Here is a 20,082-nt window from a genome sequence, read left to right as displayed (position 1 = left end):
ATAGCTGCAGTACCGAACTGAACGGTGGGAGGCAGAAATACGCCGATGGGCGTCCAGTCTTCTGGCAAGCTAAATAACTTTTTTTTATCAGAAAAAATAATCGAAAGAGAATATTAAATGCATTACATTTATTATGTTATTTCTTCAAGTGACATGGCTATCGGTCATTCGGGTGAAAGGGATTAAAGGCATTGATGTGTCCTTGTCCTGAAAAGTACTAGGAACTATAAAGAGAGTTACGTTTCTACCCGAACCTAAGTGGAGTGGGGAAGCTACGGTCACATTGGCTAACCGCTAGCATAGTAGTGCAGCCATATAACCGCCAATGTAAACATAAATATATCACTTTTCAAAATGTACTCGAGGAAGTTCGGGCGTCTAATGCTTGGACTAGTTTGCACAAGTCCAAAAGCAAACGTGAAGAATCCTGTCCTGCAGCTGAAGAGTGCGTTCAGCTGGACCTCCGTGTGTAAACACCGCACACAGCTGTTGCAGAGTCAAAATGCCCTGCACTGTCATATCGGGTAAGTTTTAGGTTTATATAGATTATTATGTTGATAGACGATTATTGATCAAGCAGGGGAAATTGAGATGACCTGCCATGATGACTGAAATAATGTAAGACACATCTTTAATAAGTTTAACCATTATTGAAGTGAACATTGTGTGATTGCATTCACTGCACTGCCCAGAACCGCCCCCCCCCCCAAGCGAGCCCATCAACTTTAACATTTGTTAACTGTTCTGGTGAATTTGGGGACTTTGATACCTAATCCAAGAGAAATGACGATGCAGGATATGTGGTCAAAATGCAGGAGGTGCCTTCAGGATCCAGGAGGAGTGTTGGCAGCCCTGGATCATGGGCATGGCACATAACCATAACTTAATTTGGTCCAAAATAATAATAAAAAATATACACAATTTTAGCATATACGTCATTGTTAGACTTACATTTACCCTTCAATTTATTGTTTATGCCCCCAAAAAATGCCCATTCTTCCAAAGTGCCCATTTTTCCTGTTACCTTTTGTAACTGAGCAGCATGATAATTAGTCAGGGGATATTGATAAAATCTGGGAATACATTTCTTCCCCAACATCCAGCAGCTGTCAAATTCCTCTAGGGTGGTTGAATATAAACCAATGTGGGATATTAGTAGACACCTTTACAAACACATTGGTGAAGAAACTTCTTGGTAAGAAATGTATTCCCAGATTATACTGATGATACTGATAATATTCCCTGACTAAATGGAATGCCATTATGGCAAATGGATACATCAACACAGGCTTTTACTGTGAATCGTTAATATTTCCCTCACAATTATATTGTTATCTTCTCTAGTGTTCGTTCAGCCTCCCAAACTACAGTGGACCCCAATGAGCTGAAGAGGTTCCAGTCACTGGCCAGCAAGTGGTGGGATGAAGGAGGAGAATTTGCTGCTCTGCATTCCATGAATGACCTAAGAGTGCCTTTTATACGGTGTGTGTGTGTGTGTGTGTTTGTGTATTTGAGGGCACGCGTATATACTCTTACTCTATATCCAATATTTTTCTTTTAAAGCAGTGGTTTTCAACCCTTTTCACATCAAGGTCCATTATTTATTCTGCATTTGAGCCACAGACCACCATTTGCCTCTCAGTCCCAAAACTAAGATTTTGTCCACAATTCCATGCTGTATTGATGTTTGTACCATTTGGAGAGACGAGAGACAACAGGCAGATGTTGATCAACATAAAAAATTGTCTACATTCTGTCTGATTTGGACCAAAAATTAAGTTTTGATAGCGTAAAATGAAACCAAATGGACCCGTAACGAAGGGCATTTGGTTTAATTTTACGCTGTCAAGAGTTAAAGATCTATAAGGGCCAATTTACCAACTCCATCATTTAGCTGGGGACTCTCAAGGGCCACTGGTGGTCCACCGACCACTGGTTGAAAACCACTCTTTTATAGCAATATGTTTATTTCAATCAGCCACTGTCAATAAAATTGATAAACTATCAGGCTGATGTACTCAAAAATATCCAGAAGAGGGGTGAAACTTAGATAATTATTAGGCGAAAAACGTGCCAAGGAAGTAGAAAAAATAACTACCAGCTTTTTCTACTTTAACACCCAACCAATAAGCGTGAGTGAGTGAATTCTCATTGCAAACGGCGCTGTCTGTGTACTGTACGAGTGCATGTTTTGGGTGCTGGTTGGGGGATAATCTTTTGATTGATAAGATCTGCTATTGAAGATCATTGCTTTATCCATGTATATAAAGAGAGAGAGCCGACCATTGCTCTCCCCTTCCCCCTCTGTTGTCTCCCAGATGATGAGTCCTTATAGTGGCAGTGTGACATCTACTGCCTCTGTAGGTTGAATCTGACACGGGATGAGTCTGATACGACTCTGCCCTCAGGCTGTGTTTAAATGAGGCAATGTGACAACACTGCCCCTGTTGCTGCTTTATCTGCTACTAGTACTCCCCCAGTGTACCTTTAAAATCTTAATTCAGACTAGGTTGAGTACGGTAGTTAGTTTCAAATTAATGTTTCATGAAATAAATAATGGTGTGTAGTGGATTGTTATTGAGGGACATACCATTACACAAGTGTTGGGGCAGCAGTAGTCTTATCAGTCAGTCTTGGTCTTGGACAATCTGCCTATGATGAACTTAGCTGCCTCACTGCTTGTGCCAACGTTATGGCGCTGCACCACAGCTGGACTTTAATGAGGGACATACTGTATATAGAGAGACAGTGTGCCTTGTGCCTGAGGGAGACAGCTGTCAGATAGCTTGGGAAGGAAGAGAAAAAAGAGAGAGGAGGTGGAGAGATAAACAAATGGGCTAAGAGGGAATGTGCAGCTAGCCAGTAATTTCTCCAGAGGATCATTGATGTTGAGCATTGCTTAGGACGATAGTGTCTTGGTTGTGACCGTGAATGGTGGGAAATAAGTTGAGATTCTCTGGGAGAACCAACCAACACTATTCTTATCCCAAAGATCTACATACATGAGATGCTGGGGCATACTGTATGTTTTCATTGAAGATTACATTCCCTGTCCCTGCATTATATCCTAAAATGTGTGTTAATGGTGTGATGGTGCCATGATGGAAGGAGGCCTTAAATGTGACTTCTGTCTCGTCCATGTGCTCAGGGACAATCTGTTGACTGTGCTTGGAGGGCAGCCAGGGAAACCCCTTGCAGGACTCAAGATACTAGATGTTGGCTGTGGAGGTGGCCTGCTCACAGAGGTAAGTGTGTGTGTGTGTGTGTGTGTGTGTGTGTGTGTGTGTGTGTGTTATAGAGGCTATGTAGGCCAGTTGAATCTCATGGGCATCAGCCTTGTTTGACATACCTGCCATGAGGTCCCAATTGTTTGAATTGCTACTGTTCAAATCAGATGTCCGTTCCGTCCCTATGGCAGAATAGTAATCTGTGTGAGTAAGATAGTGCTTGTGGTGTTGCTCGGATGTGGTGTGCCCTTTCACACACGCACCAGTGCTTTAGCATACAGTACATGTACATGTCAGCTGGAGTCACGTTGTGTCTTCACTCTGTCTTGTGGATTTGGCTGGTCGTGGTTTGGTGGAGAGGACGGTCAGGTGGTTTACACTTGTTTATCCGTTTGTGTGTTTTGATAGGTAGACGTAAGAGGACAGGGCTCTTGTCTCGGGCCTTCATTTGAAGTGAACAAATACCAGCACTCTGGTGTGATCCAAGTAGACAAAATCAGGTCTCATGAGAGACGTCTCCTTTGCACACTCTGGCACATTTATACATGCACACAGACACATTTATACATGCGCACAGACATGTGCCCAGCTCTCTCACATGGACACACACACGTGTCTTACAGTGTCTCTAAGCATTGGAATTCTGTGCGTCTTCTTTCAAAATACTGCCTCTATGACTATTCCACTCGGAAGAAAACAATTGTGGGAGAGTGCAGATTTGCCTTTAGGTGACACACACACACACACACACACACACACACACACACACACACCCTCACACACACACGCACACACACGGTTTGCTGTGTGTTCACAGCAGTTCTCCAGCAGAGGGCACTGGATATCACAAGCCAGCTTGTTGTTTTGCTCTACCAGTTTATGTACAATACATACTTTTTGGAAACTAGTCTTGACATGTCATGTTCAGTCTACCAGAGTATTGATTGAACTGTATTTCTCCCTCTAATCATCCTAATCATTGCTAGTGATAAAATATTTCCAAATTGAAATATTGTCTGGTGGAATTATATATAAACCTCCTTTAAAAAAAATGTTAACTTTATATCAACAGTGAACACAATTCGTATTTGTTCTAAGAATGTTCCTCTGCATCTTTCCAGCCTCTGGGTCGCCTGGGAGCCGACGTGTTGGGCATTGACCCCGTAGAGGACAGCATTGGCACGGCGCGGGTCCACTCGTCCCGCGACCCGGACCTCCGTCACCGGGTGCAGTACCAGGCCTGCACTCTGGAGGACCTCACCGGGGAAGGGGACGAGGACGACGGCTTTGATGCTGTGGTGGCCTCGGAGGTGGTGGAGCATCTGGCCGACCTGGAAACATTCGCCTACTGCTGCAGCCATGTGCTCAAGGTGGGTAATAATGGGACGAGCTTAGCTTTTCACTCACTGTTAACCCATTTTGACCTGAGATCAGATTCTAAAAATGTCTTCTACATCCTGACAGTTTTCTGAAAAAGCTATGTTTCTAGGTCAGTCGTTCTTCGATTTTGTTTTAAAATAGCAGACCTACAAGCTCGTAGCGCGCCACTCGGTGGCGCGCTATGAGCTTGTAGATCTGCTATTTTTCAATAGCTAAAGCATAACATAATGCTAATACCAAAATGGGTTAAGTACAAACTTTGAGTATGTTATGTTCCTAGACAGCTTGCTGGAGGATTCGTCATATCGTGTCGGGTGGAAACCGTGTATGTCATTATTTATTTTTCATTAAAATGGTAAATTAGCAGCATCTACAAGCTCACAACATGTCAGATCGCGACACGTTGTGTGCTTGTAAATGAGCTATTTTCAGTGCTTTTGTGTGACATTCTTCTATGTCAAAGTAGGGAATTCATTAACGAAAAAACATGAAAAGTTTAAATATGCAGATACAAGTTTTCTGCCCGGCAACAATGATATGATAATTTGATGTAGTCTTTAGTGTGTGTGTGTATCGTATGCATACACATAGGACGACAATTGTGAGTCGTCGTGAAGCTTTTCATATCATATTTTGCCCACACTTCGCCCTCTAGAGGTGAAAGCCACATACAGTACAGTACGGTATACAGTACGTGACCATGAACATAATCTCCTGGGTCAGTGGGTCACAAAACAAACACTTTGAGGGGGGAAAGGGCTTCTGGTAATCTCTGCTTAATGCCACTGCTTTCAGGTCAATTGAAGATTCGATTTTCTGTCTATTTTTGCATACCGGATATGAAAAAAAAATCACACCAGTGTGAACCAAGTGGTGCAACTCCCATCTATTGGTTCTCTATATCGTTCCAATTTGTATGATTCCAATTTCTTCTCTGTATCGTTTGCGTCCAGCAGGTGGCAGCCATGTCACATACTTCTCTCGTTCCAATTTCATGCTCAGGGGTACACACACACACACACACACAAACAGGCACACGGACATTGTAAGCTGGATGTAGAAGTGGTTGCACCACTTAAAAATCCTTAAATAAAAAGACCTGGAATGTGGTACACAAAACTGCCGACATCAAACGGTGACATCTTTGCATGTCCACTTGTATGTGAAATGCTTTTATTCTGCAACACTTGGTCTCTGAATAGAATAGTTAGGCAGATGAACCACATAAAGGGTTCTGTCGAGCGTGCAGGCTCTTTTTATGTCCGTCTGATTGCCCGAGGTTTAACTCGTGTCCTTTGGCACTGAGCAGTGTGACCAAGCCAAACGTGATGTTGTAAACAACAAAGCAAGGAAGGGATGTCCGCACACTGATTTGTAGCTCCCAGGAAAATCTTTTATTGCCAATAAAATATTTTCCTGGGAGCTACAAATCAGTGTGCGGACATCCCTTCCTTTTTCATTGTACGTATTTTTGACCAGCACCTGTAGAATTTCTGGAGATGTGCGTGCTTCCTGTCGTATCCTAAACAACAAAACAAAACAACTGTTGTGACTCATGAGCGACTGATGGAAAACCATTAGTACCTCAATACTGTCTATAAAAGAAATGCAGTCATTTTTCCATATTTGAAACAGTTTGTCGTGTGTGTGTGTGTGTGTGTGTGTGTGTGTGTGTGTGCGCTTCCAGCCTGGCGGCTCGCTCTTCATCACTACGCTCAATAAGACCAACCTGTCCTATGCGCTGGGTATCATAGCGGCAGAACGGCTGCTACGCATCGTTCCGATGGGGACCCACGACTGGGAGAAGTTCATCAGCCCTGTGGAGCTGGAGCGCCTGGTCGAGTCCTGTAAGTCTGTGGTTTATCCTTCCTTCTCAGACCTCCTCTCCTCTTCCTCATTTCCTTCTCTATTCAGGAGTAATATATCTTTCACTATGCAGCCTGCAGGTCAGTAGTTTCGTTTTTTCTCGTAAGGCTAATGTACTAGTGCAGGGGTCGGCAACCCAAGATGTTGAATGAGCCATTTTCGACCAAAAAAATTAATTCAAAATCTATCTGGAGCCGCAAAAAAAATGTAAGCCTTAAAATGCTTATATAATGAAGACAACAGGGCTGCAAGTGGATATTAGCCTATCTATCAAAATAAAAAGTGCGCTATGGTTCAAGCCCGTTCGGAAATAGCGCACTGTGCAATGCAAACTAATAGGCGAGTGCGCTCCCGGTGCGCATTTCCGAACGCAGTCAACGCACCCTCCATTATTATGCCATGTTTTTTGCATTGTGTTCTTACCCGTTTAATGTGATTTCTGTGTGTGGACATCGCTGGAGAGCTTCTCAACATTGGGCATGTAAAATGTCACTTTAATCTTCACACACGACTGCAAGCTCTCATCGGTGAGGCGTGTGCGGTATTTGGATTTAATGTAGTTCATGTTTGAGAATATCTGCTCACAAAAGTACGTTGATCCAAAGATGGATAATACTCCAAATGCGAGTTTCTTCATGTTCACATAATTGTCTGGAAGAGCATTCCATGTTTTCCACACAAGTGTGTGGGAAGGCAGAAGGGAGCAAACTTTTAAGAAGTGGATCGCAGCTTTAAACTCCACCACTGCTGGCTGCTGCTTTGCTGTTTCATTGCAACCCGGGAGATAATAAAACGTCTATATGACTCCTTCATATAGTCACCGTCTGTGAATGGCTTGCCACGTTTTATTTATTGTTTGATAGTTTGTCACTGCAGATTTAGCCATGGTGCGTCATGGCAACTGCAGCCTGTTTTACGCAATCGCTACATTTACATTGTAAACGTGTACATAAACATTCAGATTCCAAATATAAAGTCCTCGCCACATGTGCCACGGGTGTTAGAATGTTGCTGGTACAGCGATTAGCATTGCTGCATCCCGCGTTGTTTAATAAAAAGCATTTTTATCCGAGCAGTTATTTACTGGCCATTGGCTTTCAACTACGCGCCCGCACCCGGTGTGCAACTGTTTCCCAACCCCGTTTGAGAAAAGGGGCGCTCGGATAAAAATGCTTTTTATTAAACAACGCGGGATGCAGCAATGCTAATCGCTGTACCAGCACATTTCTAACTCCCGTGGCACATGTGGCGAGGACTTTATATTTTAAATCGGAATGTTTATATACACGTTTGGACTGCGATTGCGTAACACAGGCTGCTGTTGCGTCATGACTGACAGTCATGTTTCAGGGCTATACTGCAGAATGCAGATTAAGCATACAGGCAATCCATCATAATATTTATTCTACACACTTTTTACAAAATTGGGAAACTTAAGAATGTTTCTGTCACGTTTGGCCTCCTACAGAAACCATAAATGAAAAATAAAAATGTGAAAAAATAAACATTATACATTTTCATAGATTCTTTTGTAATGCTACAGGGAGCCACTAGGGGAGTGCTCAAGAGCCGCAAGCGGCTCTTGAGCCGCCGGTTGCCGACCCCTGTACTAGTGGGTGTGAAAGCACCCCAGAGAGAACATTGACCACACAGCAGCTGGTAAAAACGCTTTGGACAAAACCTCTTAACTCCATTGGACCCTCAAACTGTCTTCTAAAGCAACTTACTCCCCCTCTCATGCAAGTAATTGACAATATATAAAGTCACAACGCCAACTTTGATGAGGCAGTATTGTTTTGTTTAAGGTTTTCTTAATTTCCTGAAAATAATTATATTTTTCCTTTCCTGAAGAATGAACATTTTGAATAATGACATGGATGGCACCCAAAAGATGATCACCATTTACTTTGTTTTATTGAGGTTATACTGGAGGTTATTTTGAATATACCTTGAATATACTTTGCTTGTTATTCTGAAGAAAAAGCTTAAATCATGCATCAGTATGCTTGCATCCAAATCAGGGGGACAGTCAGCCAGATATTTCGTGAAGCCTCATTTGAAATTGGTAGTTCATATAATGGCCTGTTGTGGCGCTGGACTGGACCCAAAAAGCCCCATAGCTCCATAGAGGCCCATGTATTTTGGCCCAACTTCACCTAGACTGTATTACCTTAATAAACATGGTCATGAATACTTTCTGCTTCCAGTCACTAGTTTAAAGTCTCATTTCTAATGTCATAATATTCTTTTTGGAAAATTATGGTCCCATTTATTTAAAAAATGACCATAAAGTTGCGCATGTTCTGAGGGGCGTGGCTACCGTTACAGTCTATGATCGGGATTCCCCTCCCACTCGAGTAAAAATAAAAACCAACGGAGAAGAAGGGGGGAAGTCCCGCCTCGTTGTCTGGGCCAGCCAATGGCCAGCTGGGCTAAAACGGATCTAGAAAGATGGCGACTTACAGTGCATTAGAATGCAAGGGATTTCAGGCTTCATTTTACGTTCATGTTAGACCCGGGGAACGCTTTGTCCATATTTTTTACAGTCTATGATCCAAATGCATGATTTTTAGCCCCTCCTATACACAGATTAATGTTTGGCCTCGAGTCTATTATATCGCTAGAAGCTCCAAAGCATTCATATTTTGAACGAGAGGCATGTTGAAGTCAGAAATGAAGCGTGTAGTATATTCATCACATCAAAACCACGGAGACCGCCCTGGATTAGGAGAGACGAGGAGACTCACAGCTAAGTGAGCGGTAAGCTTCGCTCTATGGTGGCCGAGTGTCCGACTGAAAAATAAAAAAGAATATTCTCGCCTCACCTGATATCATTGAGGATGTGCTAGGACGTGTACACCCGTCCCATGTACGCGTCGATTGGGTTCCCTAGGACGTGTGGAGCCGTCCTACGGACGGAAACGGTTAATTGCGTTTAATATTTGTGTTTGCACCGTTTGTTTTATATCACCATTACATCACCTAATCAACATGAGTTAGACTTTAATATATTAGCACCCCTTACTTCACACGGGTGTGTTTTCTATCTCTCAAAAGCAATCCTTGTATTGAATTCTTCACAGACTATTCAAAAACCAAACAAAAAACACAAAGTTACTGTACCGTAATTCAGTTTTTCATCATGGAAAAAGTGAGAACGTTCTACCAGAATGAAACACTAGGTTAACTTTATCTTTCTTCTGCGACTGACATTACTTCTGTCCCGCCTTGGCTTCTATTCTTTCCCCTCCCACCTTCCTTCTGCCTACCCTGTTTTCTCTCTCTCTCCCTCCACTCCCTCCTCTCCTCCTCTTCACAGATGGACTGTCGGTGCAGTCTGTGCGGGGCATGCTCTACAACCCTGTGTCAGGACGCTGGAGCTGGACCGACAGTACGGCCATCAACTACGCTCTGCATGCCGTCAAGCTGAGCGAGGAGCCACAGACTGAGGCAGACTGCCCCGACCCCGACCCCCAACGCCAAGCTGCTTCCTAGAAGCCAGCTGTGATGCAGCGTTTATGAGACTTTAGTGAAAGAAAGGAGATGGACCGTGCAAACCTAGCCCCTTTCGGGACCCTACATAAAGCTTTTCTAAAATTTTGATGAGTTTTATGTTGGGTCCCTGGTCAGAACTATATTTTCGTATGGGAATTCCAGAACGCGGAAGTAGAAATTCTCTCTAAGATTGAATCTGCGCCGTGTGACGGTCTTTTTTTGCTTGAGTTATTCTGAATTCGGGAACTTTAAGTACCTATACATCCCGCTGCGAATATCTCCTGTGGCGCGGAAGCCGTTAAGTATTTTTAATCTTTGTTTGACCGATTTGGTCGCTTTATTTCTTCTTGTTTGTTTACCGTTTATTGTACCGCCTCCCGGTGTGCGGTTGGCTTGTGCGCCTACGTCCCTGCCTCTGATCTGCTGTGTCATAGCTATAGCGCCACTAGCTAGCCAGATAGGCGGTACAATGAGGTGTCAATAAACAAGGAAGGAAGAGAAGAATCCAAGCTTCCAATTCGGGCAAACATATATTAAAAATTCTTAACGGCTTCCGCGCCACAGGAGATATTCGCAGCGGCATGTATGGGTACTTATACTAAACATATTCAGAAACGCTCACACGAAAAAATATCGTCACAGAGCGCGGCCAGGCGCTAAACATGTTGTTTATGTTTAAGAATGGCTGTGTACCAGGTGGCATGGTAGTGGTGCAACAGGACCCCATGGACTGGGTCGAACAAAATGTCAGAAACTTCAGTACCATTGGGTTCTGCTTGGAGGGCTAGTGCAAACCTAGCATTGAAAAGCTGTGAAGAGGGGAAGATGTGGTGTGGTTGTTGAGCTCTCCTGAGCATTATGAAAGTTCTGATGTTGGTTTTGTTCAGGGTTGGGACGACCTCCTGCTCCTTCGATGAGGAGTTGACGGGCTACTTCAGAACCATTAAGCATTGTGTTAACTGTTCAGTGTCCAAAGGTTGTCTACAATTGTCAATCAATGCACTTTTGCATCACCACTGTCCTAAAGAAGAGAATATCTAAATATATTGTATGTTTTGTGATTGTACATCTTGCCATGTCGAATCTCTTAAGATTCTCTAATATGACAACAGAAAAGAAAGCTTTCAAACTTGAGTTCATTGTGTGATTGGGCTGAAGTCACGTGCGCAGAGGGAATTCATTACTGGGGTCGGGGTTAGCAATGGTCTCCGCCGCTGCCACTATACTGACATTAGACCAATTATAATGTGGATGCCTGGATTTATTGCATAACCCGACACGTGCCTCTGACTCACTGTACTTCATTACTGCCTGACATCAAAGAGACTAGAGGTTGAGTATTCAGGGACACACGCGTCCGCCTCTAGTGGCTGGATGCACAATAAAGAACCCCCATAACTCAAGAGTGTACAAATGGACCCTTAAGGGTTTCATTTGTACACAGTCTAGAGTTGCAGATCTTTAAGGGTCCATTTTGGAACCCACTCGCAGGCAAGGAAGATCCCAAGGTGACTGAAGGAACAGGCCTTCAATAATTCTTGCAAAATCTTCATTTTCACAATCAAGAGTTATTCATAGTGATGCTAATGAATGATCAACAACACCAATATGAATGACTTAAAGCTGAGTAGGCCTATCACACTTGGCCTATCTACCTGTGCTGTTCCATTAGCTAGACCTAATATTTGTTTTAATATTTATTATTATTATGGTGGCCTAGTATATAATTATATTTTTCGTTTTGAATATTTTCTTATCCAGTAGACTATGATAATAATCCCTTGGGGATTTCCCAAAAAATCTCGTGACTTGAATTGAATTGTGGGCAAGCTGTTATTTCAGACCGTTTTTAGAGTTTATTGCGTCAATGGAGTCATGGTGTGTGTAACATTTAAACATTGCTGACAGTGTAAACATGGCAGTTTAGGCTGTTTTCTCTGGCATAGAGGGAGCCCTCACCGGTGTGGGCGGGGGTGACATCACTCGCTTCCATTGGAACAGACAAAAGACACACCGAACCGAACGCCTGCGGAAGACGCCGAACTGGGTGCGGGCACCATCAGGGCGAAGAGAGAGAAGATGATGCTTTTCGCATCGTGTCTCTGGCAGATAAACACAACATCGCCATGCCGTAGTGGACCAACTGCAGGAGTCTTTTGATGAAACCGAAAGCGGGGACTAGGAGGACTCGGAGGGAGGCAGCCGGGAGGGGGAACTGAGAGAGAGAGAGAGAAGAATGTATTGGGCTGCTGGCTTCGCCTCTTCCCGACCGTGTGTGGTGGAGCTGGGGCGGAATCACAGCCTGCCGGCTCTCGGGCTGTGTGGCTCCGATGAGCACCAGTCCTTGTATGGCTACATCATTGCGATCCCTTTGCATGAATACGGCGGGATCATGTCGGCGTTGGGGTCCGATTCCTGGTGGAAGAAGACTCTCTACATCACCGGCGGTGCCCTCCTGGCTGCTGCTGCATACCTACTGCACGAACTGCTCGCCATCAGGTTGGTGTCTGTGACGTAATAACGAGTCAATCCAATATGTTGCCATCGTCATAATCCATATGTGATAGACTTTGCATTGTAGTATGTGTTGTTTGGCTCAGAATTCTGGTAAAAGTGATTAATTTGGCCCTGTTACGTAGGCTACTGGTTGGATATAGGGGTGGCTGCATTAGGCTACATTTCTTCACATTTTCCCGACTGGGAATATAGCTGCAGGTTTGGGTAGCATTCAGCCATATTTGCCCCCGCAAGGACACGAGACTGGAACCGGAATCACGCGTGTGTTCGCTTCGTGTGCCAGGTCCCGTGGGCCGTATAGTGCTGCTGTCTCCACCGAGGAGCTTGTGCGTAAATAAAGCGCTCCTCTGGCGCTGCGGTGTCAGGACGACCTTTGCTGAACTCCTGTGTGACACGGTGCTGCATGCCGCCTTACTCTAAATGGCGTTCAATCAAAGGCTTTCATGATTCCATCACGCCTATCATTTCCTTCCACCATCTGAAAGCGGATGGACTGCATGATGGAGAATGAAATCCATGCAGTATTCTTTGCATTGCGAGATTTGTTCGGGGCCTTTCGGGCCTATATTGTGCAATGAATTGTGCTCCCCCTGACCGTCAAGGATTATTTGGATTGTCCAGTTCTGCGCCGTTACATGCAGTGACCATGCAGGCATGAACGTTTATCATTTCCGCCTCTGGGTAATAATCATCTTCTGCAGCGTTGCATTGCGTGCGGATACGCTGCTGAATCACGTGTACTGTAGGCTCCAGTGGCTCATCTGCTGCAGCTGTTTACTTTAGACCATGTAACATGATGTCGTCGACAGTGGCATCGGTTTAGTTATGGCATAATAAAGATTTCCAGGCCTGTCCTATCTCTGCTAGAGCCTTCATGTTGTCAGAACGTTTCAGAACCACTTTGCGAATAGACAGCGTCATTGAAGGACCGTTTCAGCACCACTAAAGTGAACAGCGACACTGAAGGCATATAGGCTATACTAGCTATTAGACAGTAACTTATTCTGGTGTAAATTAATTGAAAATGAACGCTAACAATGCACGCAGAAATACAGATTGTGTGAGGCCAGAAGGAAGTGTAGCCTATAACCAGCTATGTTGTCTTTGCTGTGATACATTCTCATACGTTGTGATGAGCGCTTTGACATTTTGTCTTATATGAACCTTTTATTGAGAAAAGGATATCCCCTTGAGATGTATCATCTCGTTTTCGGGGGTGTCTACAGTCTAACAACATACAGCAAATACAGAACAATACAACAAATACATTCATTCATAAACAAGGACAAAACAAACAACAAAGCTATCCTAGCCACTCCCACCCCACCTAATCACCCGCAACATAGTATCAATAAATCAATATGTTCATGTAATGATATATTTGCATGGTAGGCGTGTATATTCAGAGTACAGACCTATCTTGGATAGAAAAAGGAGACTTGTACATTAAGTGTGGGCGACTGCTAGTCCTGACCTAACCCTGTAGTTACTCTGAATTATTCACACTCAAAGATATGTGTCAGTGTGGTACTCAAAGACTAGCCAAGCCAAAGAACAGAACGTTGCTGCAAGATTAGTATTTATCTCCATCATAATACTACATGAAGACTTGTACTTTCAAATTGGTGATTCAGAGGCCCACCATTCTGGATTGATTGATTACCAAAGTAATTAATTTTGTAAATCCCTAAACCAGTCGCTAACTGGGTAGTCCCCAAGCTGCCTATAGTGCAGTGGTTTTCAACCAGTGGTCCTTGAGGGGTTTCCAGGTGGTCCCCAGCTAAATGATAGAGAGTTGTTAACCAAATGTACCCTTATAGAGCGTCGCAGTCCCGCCCCTTTGCCAGGCCCTGCAGGAAATAATTCCCAATGCATTTTTCCCATAGACATTTCAAAAAGTAATTATTTAAATATACAAAGCCAACTCGAGTTGTGACAAATCATGACAACAAACACAATATTTTGGACCAAACAAATAATTACAAAGAAGAAAAACAACAAAAAAAAGGAAAAAGGAAATGAAGCAGATCATTAAAACAAAATCCATATGATATCAACCTGCTGCTCGTTATTGATTCCAGGTTGTTGTTGGCTGTATAAAAGTTTCTTCCGACCTTCTGTTTTTATTTCGACAGAATTTGGTCTGTGCAAAAGTAGCGACATTTAACATTAGGTCCCTGAGAATATGATGGTGTTAATAAAGAAACCGCTGTCGCTGAGAATAGGGGGTGTGTGTGTGGGGGGGTGGGCATTGTTCTTTAAAAAACACAGCTCAGGGAACCAGGGACTGTCCCAGCTGTGTCAACAGCCTATAATAAGCGGAAGAAAAGCCTCCAAATGAACAGCATGCCCTGCTACTTTGGTCCAGTCATGGTATTATATATCACAGTGGCATGCATTATGTTACACAGCAATTGAGCTACGCTGTACGCTAGCTTTTCACAGACAAATCCTTCAGCCTTTTTATACGTTCATTGAGTTCATCTTTTTGTTTGTGTGCAGTGATGGAATGTACAGCAACTAAGTGCATGTACTATATGTCGTCTTCTATGTATGTCACATCAGCATTATGTTACACAGTCAGCAATTGAGAAATATGCTAGTTTCTCTCTCGGGGCAGATTCCTCTGCCTTTTAGAGGTTCATTGAGTCTTTCTTTCTGTTTGTGTTGTATAGGAAGGAGCAACAGCTAGACTCTAAGGATGCCATAATACTCCATCAGTTCTCCAGGCCAAAGAATGGCGTTCCCAGCCTCTCACCGTTCTGCCTCAAGATAGAGACATACCTGCGCATGCTGGACCTCCCCTACCAGGTAAAACTAACTGGATTCAGTATATTCTTTTAATAATAATAATAGCTTGAATTTATATAGCGCCTTTCATGAACCCAAGGACGCTTTACAAAATGTACCAACAACAATCAAAAACGATATGCCATAAGCCTGAGAGAATAAGTGTCTTTTCAAGGCAGCCTTAACCCATTCTGACCGGGCACCCATTTTGGTGTTAGCATCATGTTATGCTTTATCTATTGAAAAATAGCAGATCTACAAGCTCATATCGCGCCACCGAGTGGCGCGATACGAGCTTGTAGGTCTGCTATTTTTGAAAAATAGGAAGAACGACTGACATTTTTAGAATCTGATCTCAGGTCAGAATGGGTTAATCAGACCAGTGTGTGTCCGGCGGAAACCTCGTATGAATCTGATCTCAGGTCAGAATGGGTTAAAAAAGAGTTCCACGGGGGGGGGCTGCCACACTGAACGCTCTGTCCCCGAAGGTTCACTTGACTGCCTTGGGGACAGAGAGGAGGTCCAAGTTTGTGGACAGCAGGTTCCGTGTCACAGGAGGTTTATGGAGGAGGCTTGAGAGGTACTTTAGTTTCCAGTGTGCTGAATAAAAGACTACATTTTTTTTCTCCAATGGAAAATACAGGTTTGTAGTATAATCGGGGACTATAGACTATTTGACATTCAATGTTGTTTTTCCACAAATGAGTCTTGAAAAATGTGAGTCGTCTTATAATCAGAGTCGCCATATTCGGCACAATATGGTATTTGGTTTCAATTCTTCACATGGTTCTTATTGGTCCAGAAAACTCTGCCCGCTAGCTTTGATCAAACAACCATTCCAAGTGTTTATAATATATTATTATAAAACATGACTGGACTAAACTATTTACCCTCAACCGAGGTGTGAACATGTATTCGATGTGTTTAAATACAACTGCACATGATTCATTCCCCCCCCAGAAGAATGTACAGTATACATATTCTACATTATATTCTAATTTCCCCTGCAGAATTTCTTTGACGGGAAGCTGTCGCCACAGGGAAAGATGCCGTGGATCGAGTACAACCATGAGCAGGTGTCCGGATTAGAGTTCATCGTGGACTTCCTGGAGGAGAAGCTTGGTGTCAACCTCAACAACAACCTGAGTCCTCAGGAGAGGGCTGTGTCCCGCGCCATCACCAAGATGGTGGAGGAACATCTGTACTGGTGAGTTCAAAGACAGACTAATATGTGACTCTAAATACAGATTTACAGAAGAAAATAAGATTATGGCACAATGGACCTAAATGTCAACATCTAATTAAGGGAGAACACTTGTGTGGTAATTAACTTATTGGGAATGAACTAAATAAATCAAATACTGATTTCAAGGTGTTTAAGTTATTTTAAGGGACATTAGACTTTAATAGCTCTATATCTATCTGAACATAAGTGATCAAAAAACCGGTTGTGAGAAATGAAATGAAGAGTGAGGACCCACATGTCACAAAGGGTGGTGTGGGCTACTCCTTAACTATAAGGGGCATACCGACCCGTCCTGGCTAATTTTGGGTGTATAATGTGATCGTCTGTGTTATGTCACTGACAGGATGTCCTCCGTGGTACCGATGAGTCATACGTCTGCTGAGAAACACACTGTTGCTAGGAAGTCATGTACTGTAGCACTCTGTCTTGTCCCACAGAGGAGTAGGATTATTTTCCATTACCTAAAAGCATTCTCCATCATCATTCTGTACTTTCCACTCAGAGCTCCACACTGAATGCCGTCACCTTTTCTCCTTCTTGTTGTTTGACAATGTCAAAAATAAATGCCTGTTGGGCCTCAGTAGTATGCATTGCAATACTCAACGTCGTAACTGTTCATCTGTCCCTTTTCATCTCCGTTTCCGTCTGATCTCAGTCTGGCTTTGGCCCTTTTTTCCCCTGGAAAAGCAGTCTGCAACAAGTACCTTAATATACTGTCTGGAACTTGTCCGTTGTGAAAGATTCATCTCCAAGGGGTGGTTACAAACGCATTGAAATGTCACAGCAAAAAATGTCCCACTTTGAATAGTGGGTTCAGATTGATCACCTACAACTCTAGGGTGAGTGAAATGTAGGCATGTCGGTCTGATTGGTGGTTCTGAACAACCAGACCATATATGGGCGTGGGTATATTCATATTGGTCGTATCAGCGATTCTGGACGAGCGCCCAGCCGACCACCGTCACGTCACGCTGCATGGGCACTGCAGTGCCCAGCGTCGGGAGTTTATCATTATGTGGTCAAATGGGTGGCCCATGGTGCGTTTCAAGGTTTTCAGGTCGGCCCTGATCCAGAAAATGTTGGGGACTATTGAACTATATGTCTATATTTAAATGGAAGGGCTTCATATTTAACACAAAGGGCTTTAAAGCATGAGGAATGACGATATTAATTTAGCTTCTACTTGAATCTGTATCTGAGATCCAGAGTGCCATTTCATGCAAGCTGCCAAGTAATACGATTGATATTTTGTAGACAGAGTTCCCCCCCGCTGTGACCTCCTCGTCCTTTACTAATTCTTGGCATTTAATCCCCCCATATATCATATCCTTTTGATGTTGGCACTTGGCTTCTTTATGATGTAAACCACAATTTCAGTCAACCCCCTTCAGAAGAGTATGACTCAAGATTAATCACTCAATTATAAAATTGTATTATATATTCTCCCTGCTCCGCGTGCAGTGTGCGTACAGATAGTAACTCAGAGTGCAGTGCAGGGTACTGTAAATGACATAACCCAGAAGGCCCTGCCTTTATTATTACATATTGTTACTGTCGGGCAGAAACCTCGTATGTCCAAATCCATTACCTTTCAGGAAATGGAAAAAATAAAATAACCATGTGATCCAATGAAATTATTGCGACCATAGGTCTCAGATTACTATGAAAACCTGCAAATCCCGTACGCCAGTCGGGTCACGCCTCCATATATGGTCGTCAGTCCACGCCTCGACATGCCTCGTGACATCACAATACATGGGCATTCCCAGTATTAAGCCCATATATGGGAATGTCAATATATGGCCATATTGTGACAGTCTCATGATAACCAGTTTTCCAAAAGACCAAACATAGCAGATATACAAGCTCACGGCATGTTGCACCGCAACACATTGTCTATTTTAGGCTATTTTTGCAACTTTTAACGTACGGTCTGTGTGCCCTTGTTGTGCCCTTGTGCTTCCTGGAGGTCTGAGTGAAACAGTTGTAGAACGCTTGTAGAGGTTGTTTCACATTAACCTAAATACCTCCCATTCTTCTCTCTCTCTCCTTACCACTCTCTATCTTCCCTCACCTCCTTTTTCTGCGTTTCTACCACCCCCATCCAACCCCCCAGCCAACCAGTCCTTGTGCTATGTTTAGACCATGGTTTAGACTCACGTATTGATTGAATTATTTATGTCAAGGAAGGGCAGTGGGGCATCTTGTTGCTCTGTGTAGGGCCATCTGCTGTGACTATCAGCTGTCACCATGGCGTTGTGCTTTCACATCCATGAGCGAGACTGATTGAAGTTACTGTAACTGTGACTGTGACTGTATAGCTCCGGGAAGCTCCTCAGTGGCAACCATGTTGACTGTATCTTAATATTGTATACCTCACTGTTTCGAAACACTGGATCCATGGGGACCACCTGGACGACGGCCTTTTTGAATCCTTAGTTCCATCGTACACTGTCAGAGTTGCAGACCCGTAAGGGTCCATTTGGGAAACGTGGAGAAACGGTGGTCTATCTGGAGCCAAACACTTGATCGTTGTTGATGAATGGTTTGGAAACAAGGTGCAATTGATTAAAATGTTGTCTTTTTAGCCTGTGACATTGTATTTGTGGTATTAACTGAGAATTAACTATCTTTAAAATATATATAATTTTAAACATGGTGATTATTTTGAATCACATTTGATATTTTTTGTAATCTATATTTTCACTTAGTTTTTTAGGGAAACAGTTACAGCAGCTTTAGGGGACGTTAACCAACATAGCAGGAATTTGAACATGGTTTTGTTTTTAGTGTGTGTTTGTCCTTTAAGAGTGTAGTCTGTATATCATGTTACGGGAGGTACTGGACAGTCAACAGAGATGTACACCAGATGCTCTTATTTAATTTCCATGGCATGGCCAGTCAGTCATCCAGGAGACTACAGACTGGAGCCAGTGGGTCTAAAAACTCCACCATTATCTATAGGCATATCACCAGGAACCAGTGAACAACTAACGCAAAAGTATCTCATATACATGTCTCTCTTCTATAAACACATATTCATCAGTCAAGCCTGATATTTTCAGACAAATATTGCAGCTCTGAATCTCCGATACATGTCGGCTAATTGAGATAAGGTGAAGAAACCTGAAAGTTGTTGATAGTCAGCAGATGGCCAGCTAATGTGTGGGTAGCACCTCCAAAACAATTGCCAAAATGGCAAATGGTTGGTATTTTCACCCTTGCTATGAGTTGCTTAGTGATTGGATGATTGTAGTAACAAGGAAAAGAAACATGAGAAATGGGACTGATCCGTGTTGATCACATGAGTATAGAGATAGTGTATACTGATTTGCATGATGTATGGATAAAATGTGTACGAGTAATGAAATGTGATTAGTAAAAATCGGCCTCATGGTGGTGCTATAACAGGCCGTTCTGAAGAATTTAGTCGTTGGCATCCAAGGAGTGTCTGTGTTTGTTTGTGTGCAGTTTGGCATCGACTGGGCCAACGGTGCCAGAGATTAGCTGTACACGGACAGACAGACACACGGACTGATGGATGGATGGACTGACGGACGG

General features: G+C 43.3%; 2 protein-coding genes across 3 annotated transcripts in view; both read left to right on the top strand.

Moving 5' to 3' along the window:
- The first annotated feature begins 271 nt into the window (after positions 1-271).
- On the top strand, positions 272-10,280 carry coq3 (coenzyme Q3 methyltransferase). Of its 2 annotated transcripts, none has more exons than XM_083760715.1 (6): positions 272-524; positions 1,345-1,482; positions 3,149-3,245; positions 4,349-4,597; positions 6,295-6,454; positions 9,793-10,280. In XM_083760715.1, the coding sequence occupies exons 1-6, from the start codon at positions 355-357 to the stop codon at positions 9,966-9,968; spliced, it is 990 nt and encodes a 329-aa protein (XP_083616841.1). In that variant the 5' UTR covers positions 272-354; the 3' UTR covers positions 9,969-10,280. The 2 variants fall into 2 exon arrangements, with proteins under 2 accessions (XP_083616841.1, XP_083616842.1); XM_083760716.1 differs by lacking the exon at positions 272-524 and adding an exon at positions 565-618 and having other exon boundaries at positions 9,793-10,279.
- A 1,924-nt stretch (positions 10,281-12,204) lies between these two features.
- faxcb (failed axon connections homolog, metaxin like GST domain containing b) overlaps positions 12,205-20,082 on the top strand; it is a gene marked incomplete at its 5' end in the record, with an annotated part of 28,307 nt that continues 20,429 nt past the window's right edge. The window contains 3 exons of the mRNA XM_083760531.1: positions 12,205-12,467; positions 15,161-15,296; positions 16,286-16,482. Of these exons, the coding sequence (XP_083616657.1) occupies positions 12,205-12,467; positions 15,161-15,296; positions 16,286-16,482 (596 nt within the window). The remainder of the gene's footprint in view (positions 12,468-15,160; positions 15,297-16,285; positions 16,483-20,082) is intronic.

The sequence above is a fragment of the Protomyctophum parallelum genome (assembly GCF_964188405.1).
Source record: "Protomyctophum parallelum genome assembly, chromosome: 3".
Taxonomy (NCBI): Eukaryota; Metazoa; Chordata; class Actinopteri; order Myctophiformes; family Myctophidae; genus Protomyctophum; species Protomyctophum parallelum.
The sequence above is the reverse complement of the archived record's forward strand: the minus strand, read 5'-3'. Positions and strand labels throughout refer to the sequence as shown.

Coding starts and splice junctions, on each gene's coding strand:
- coq3 (XM_083760715.1), top strand. CDS start 355: ATGTACTCGAGGAAGTTCGGGCGTCTAATGCTTGGACTAGTTTGCACA. Junction 525..1,344: donor GCCCTGCACTGTCATATCGG/GTAAGTTTTAGG, acceptor TATCTTCTCTAG/TGTTCGTTCAGCCTCCCAAA. Junction 4,598..6,294: donor GCTGCAGCCATGTGCTCAAG/GTGGGTAATAAT, acceptor GTGCGCTTCCAG/CCTGGCGGCTCGCTCTTCAT.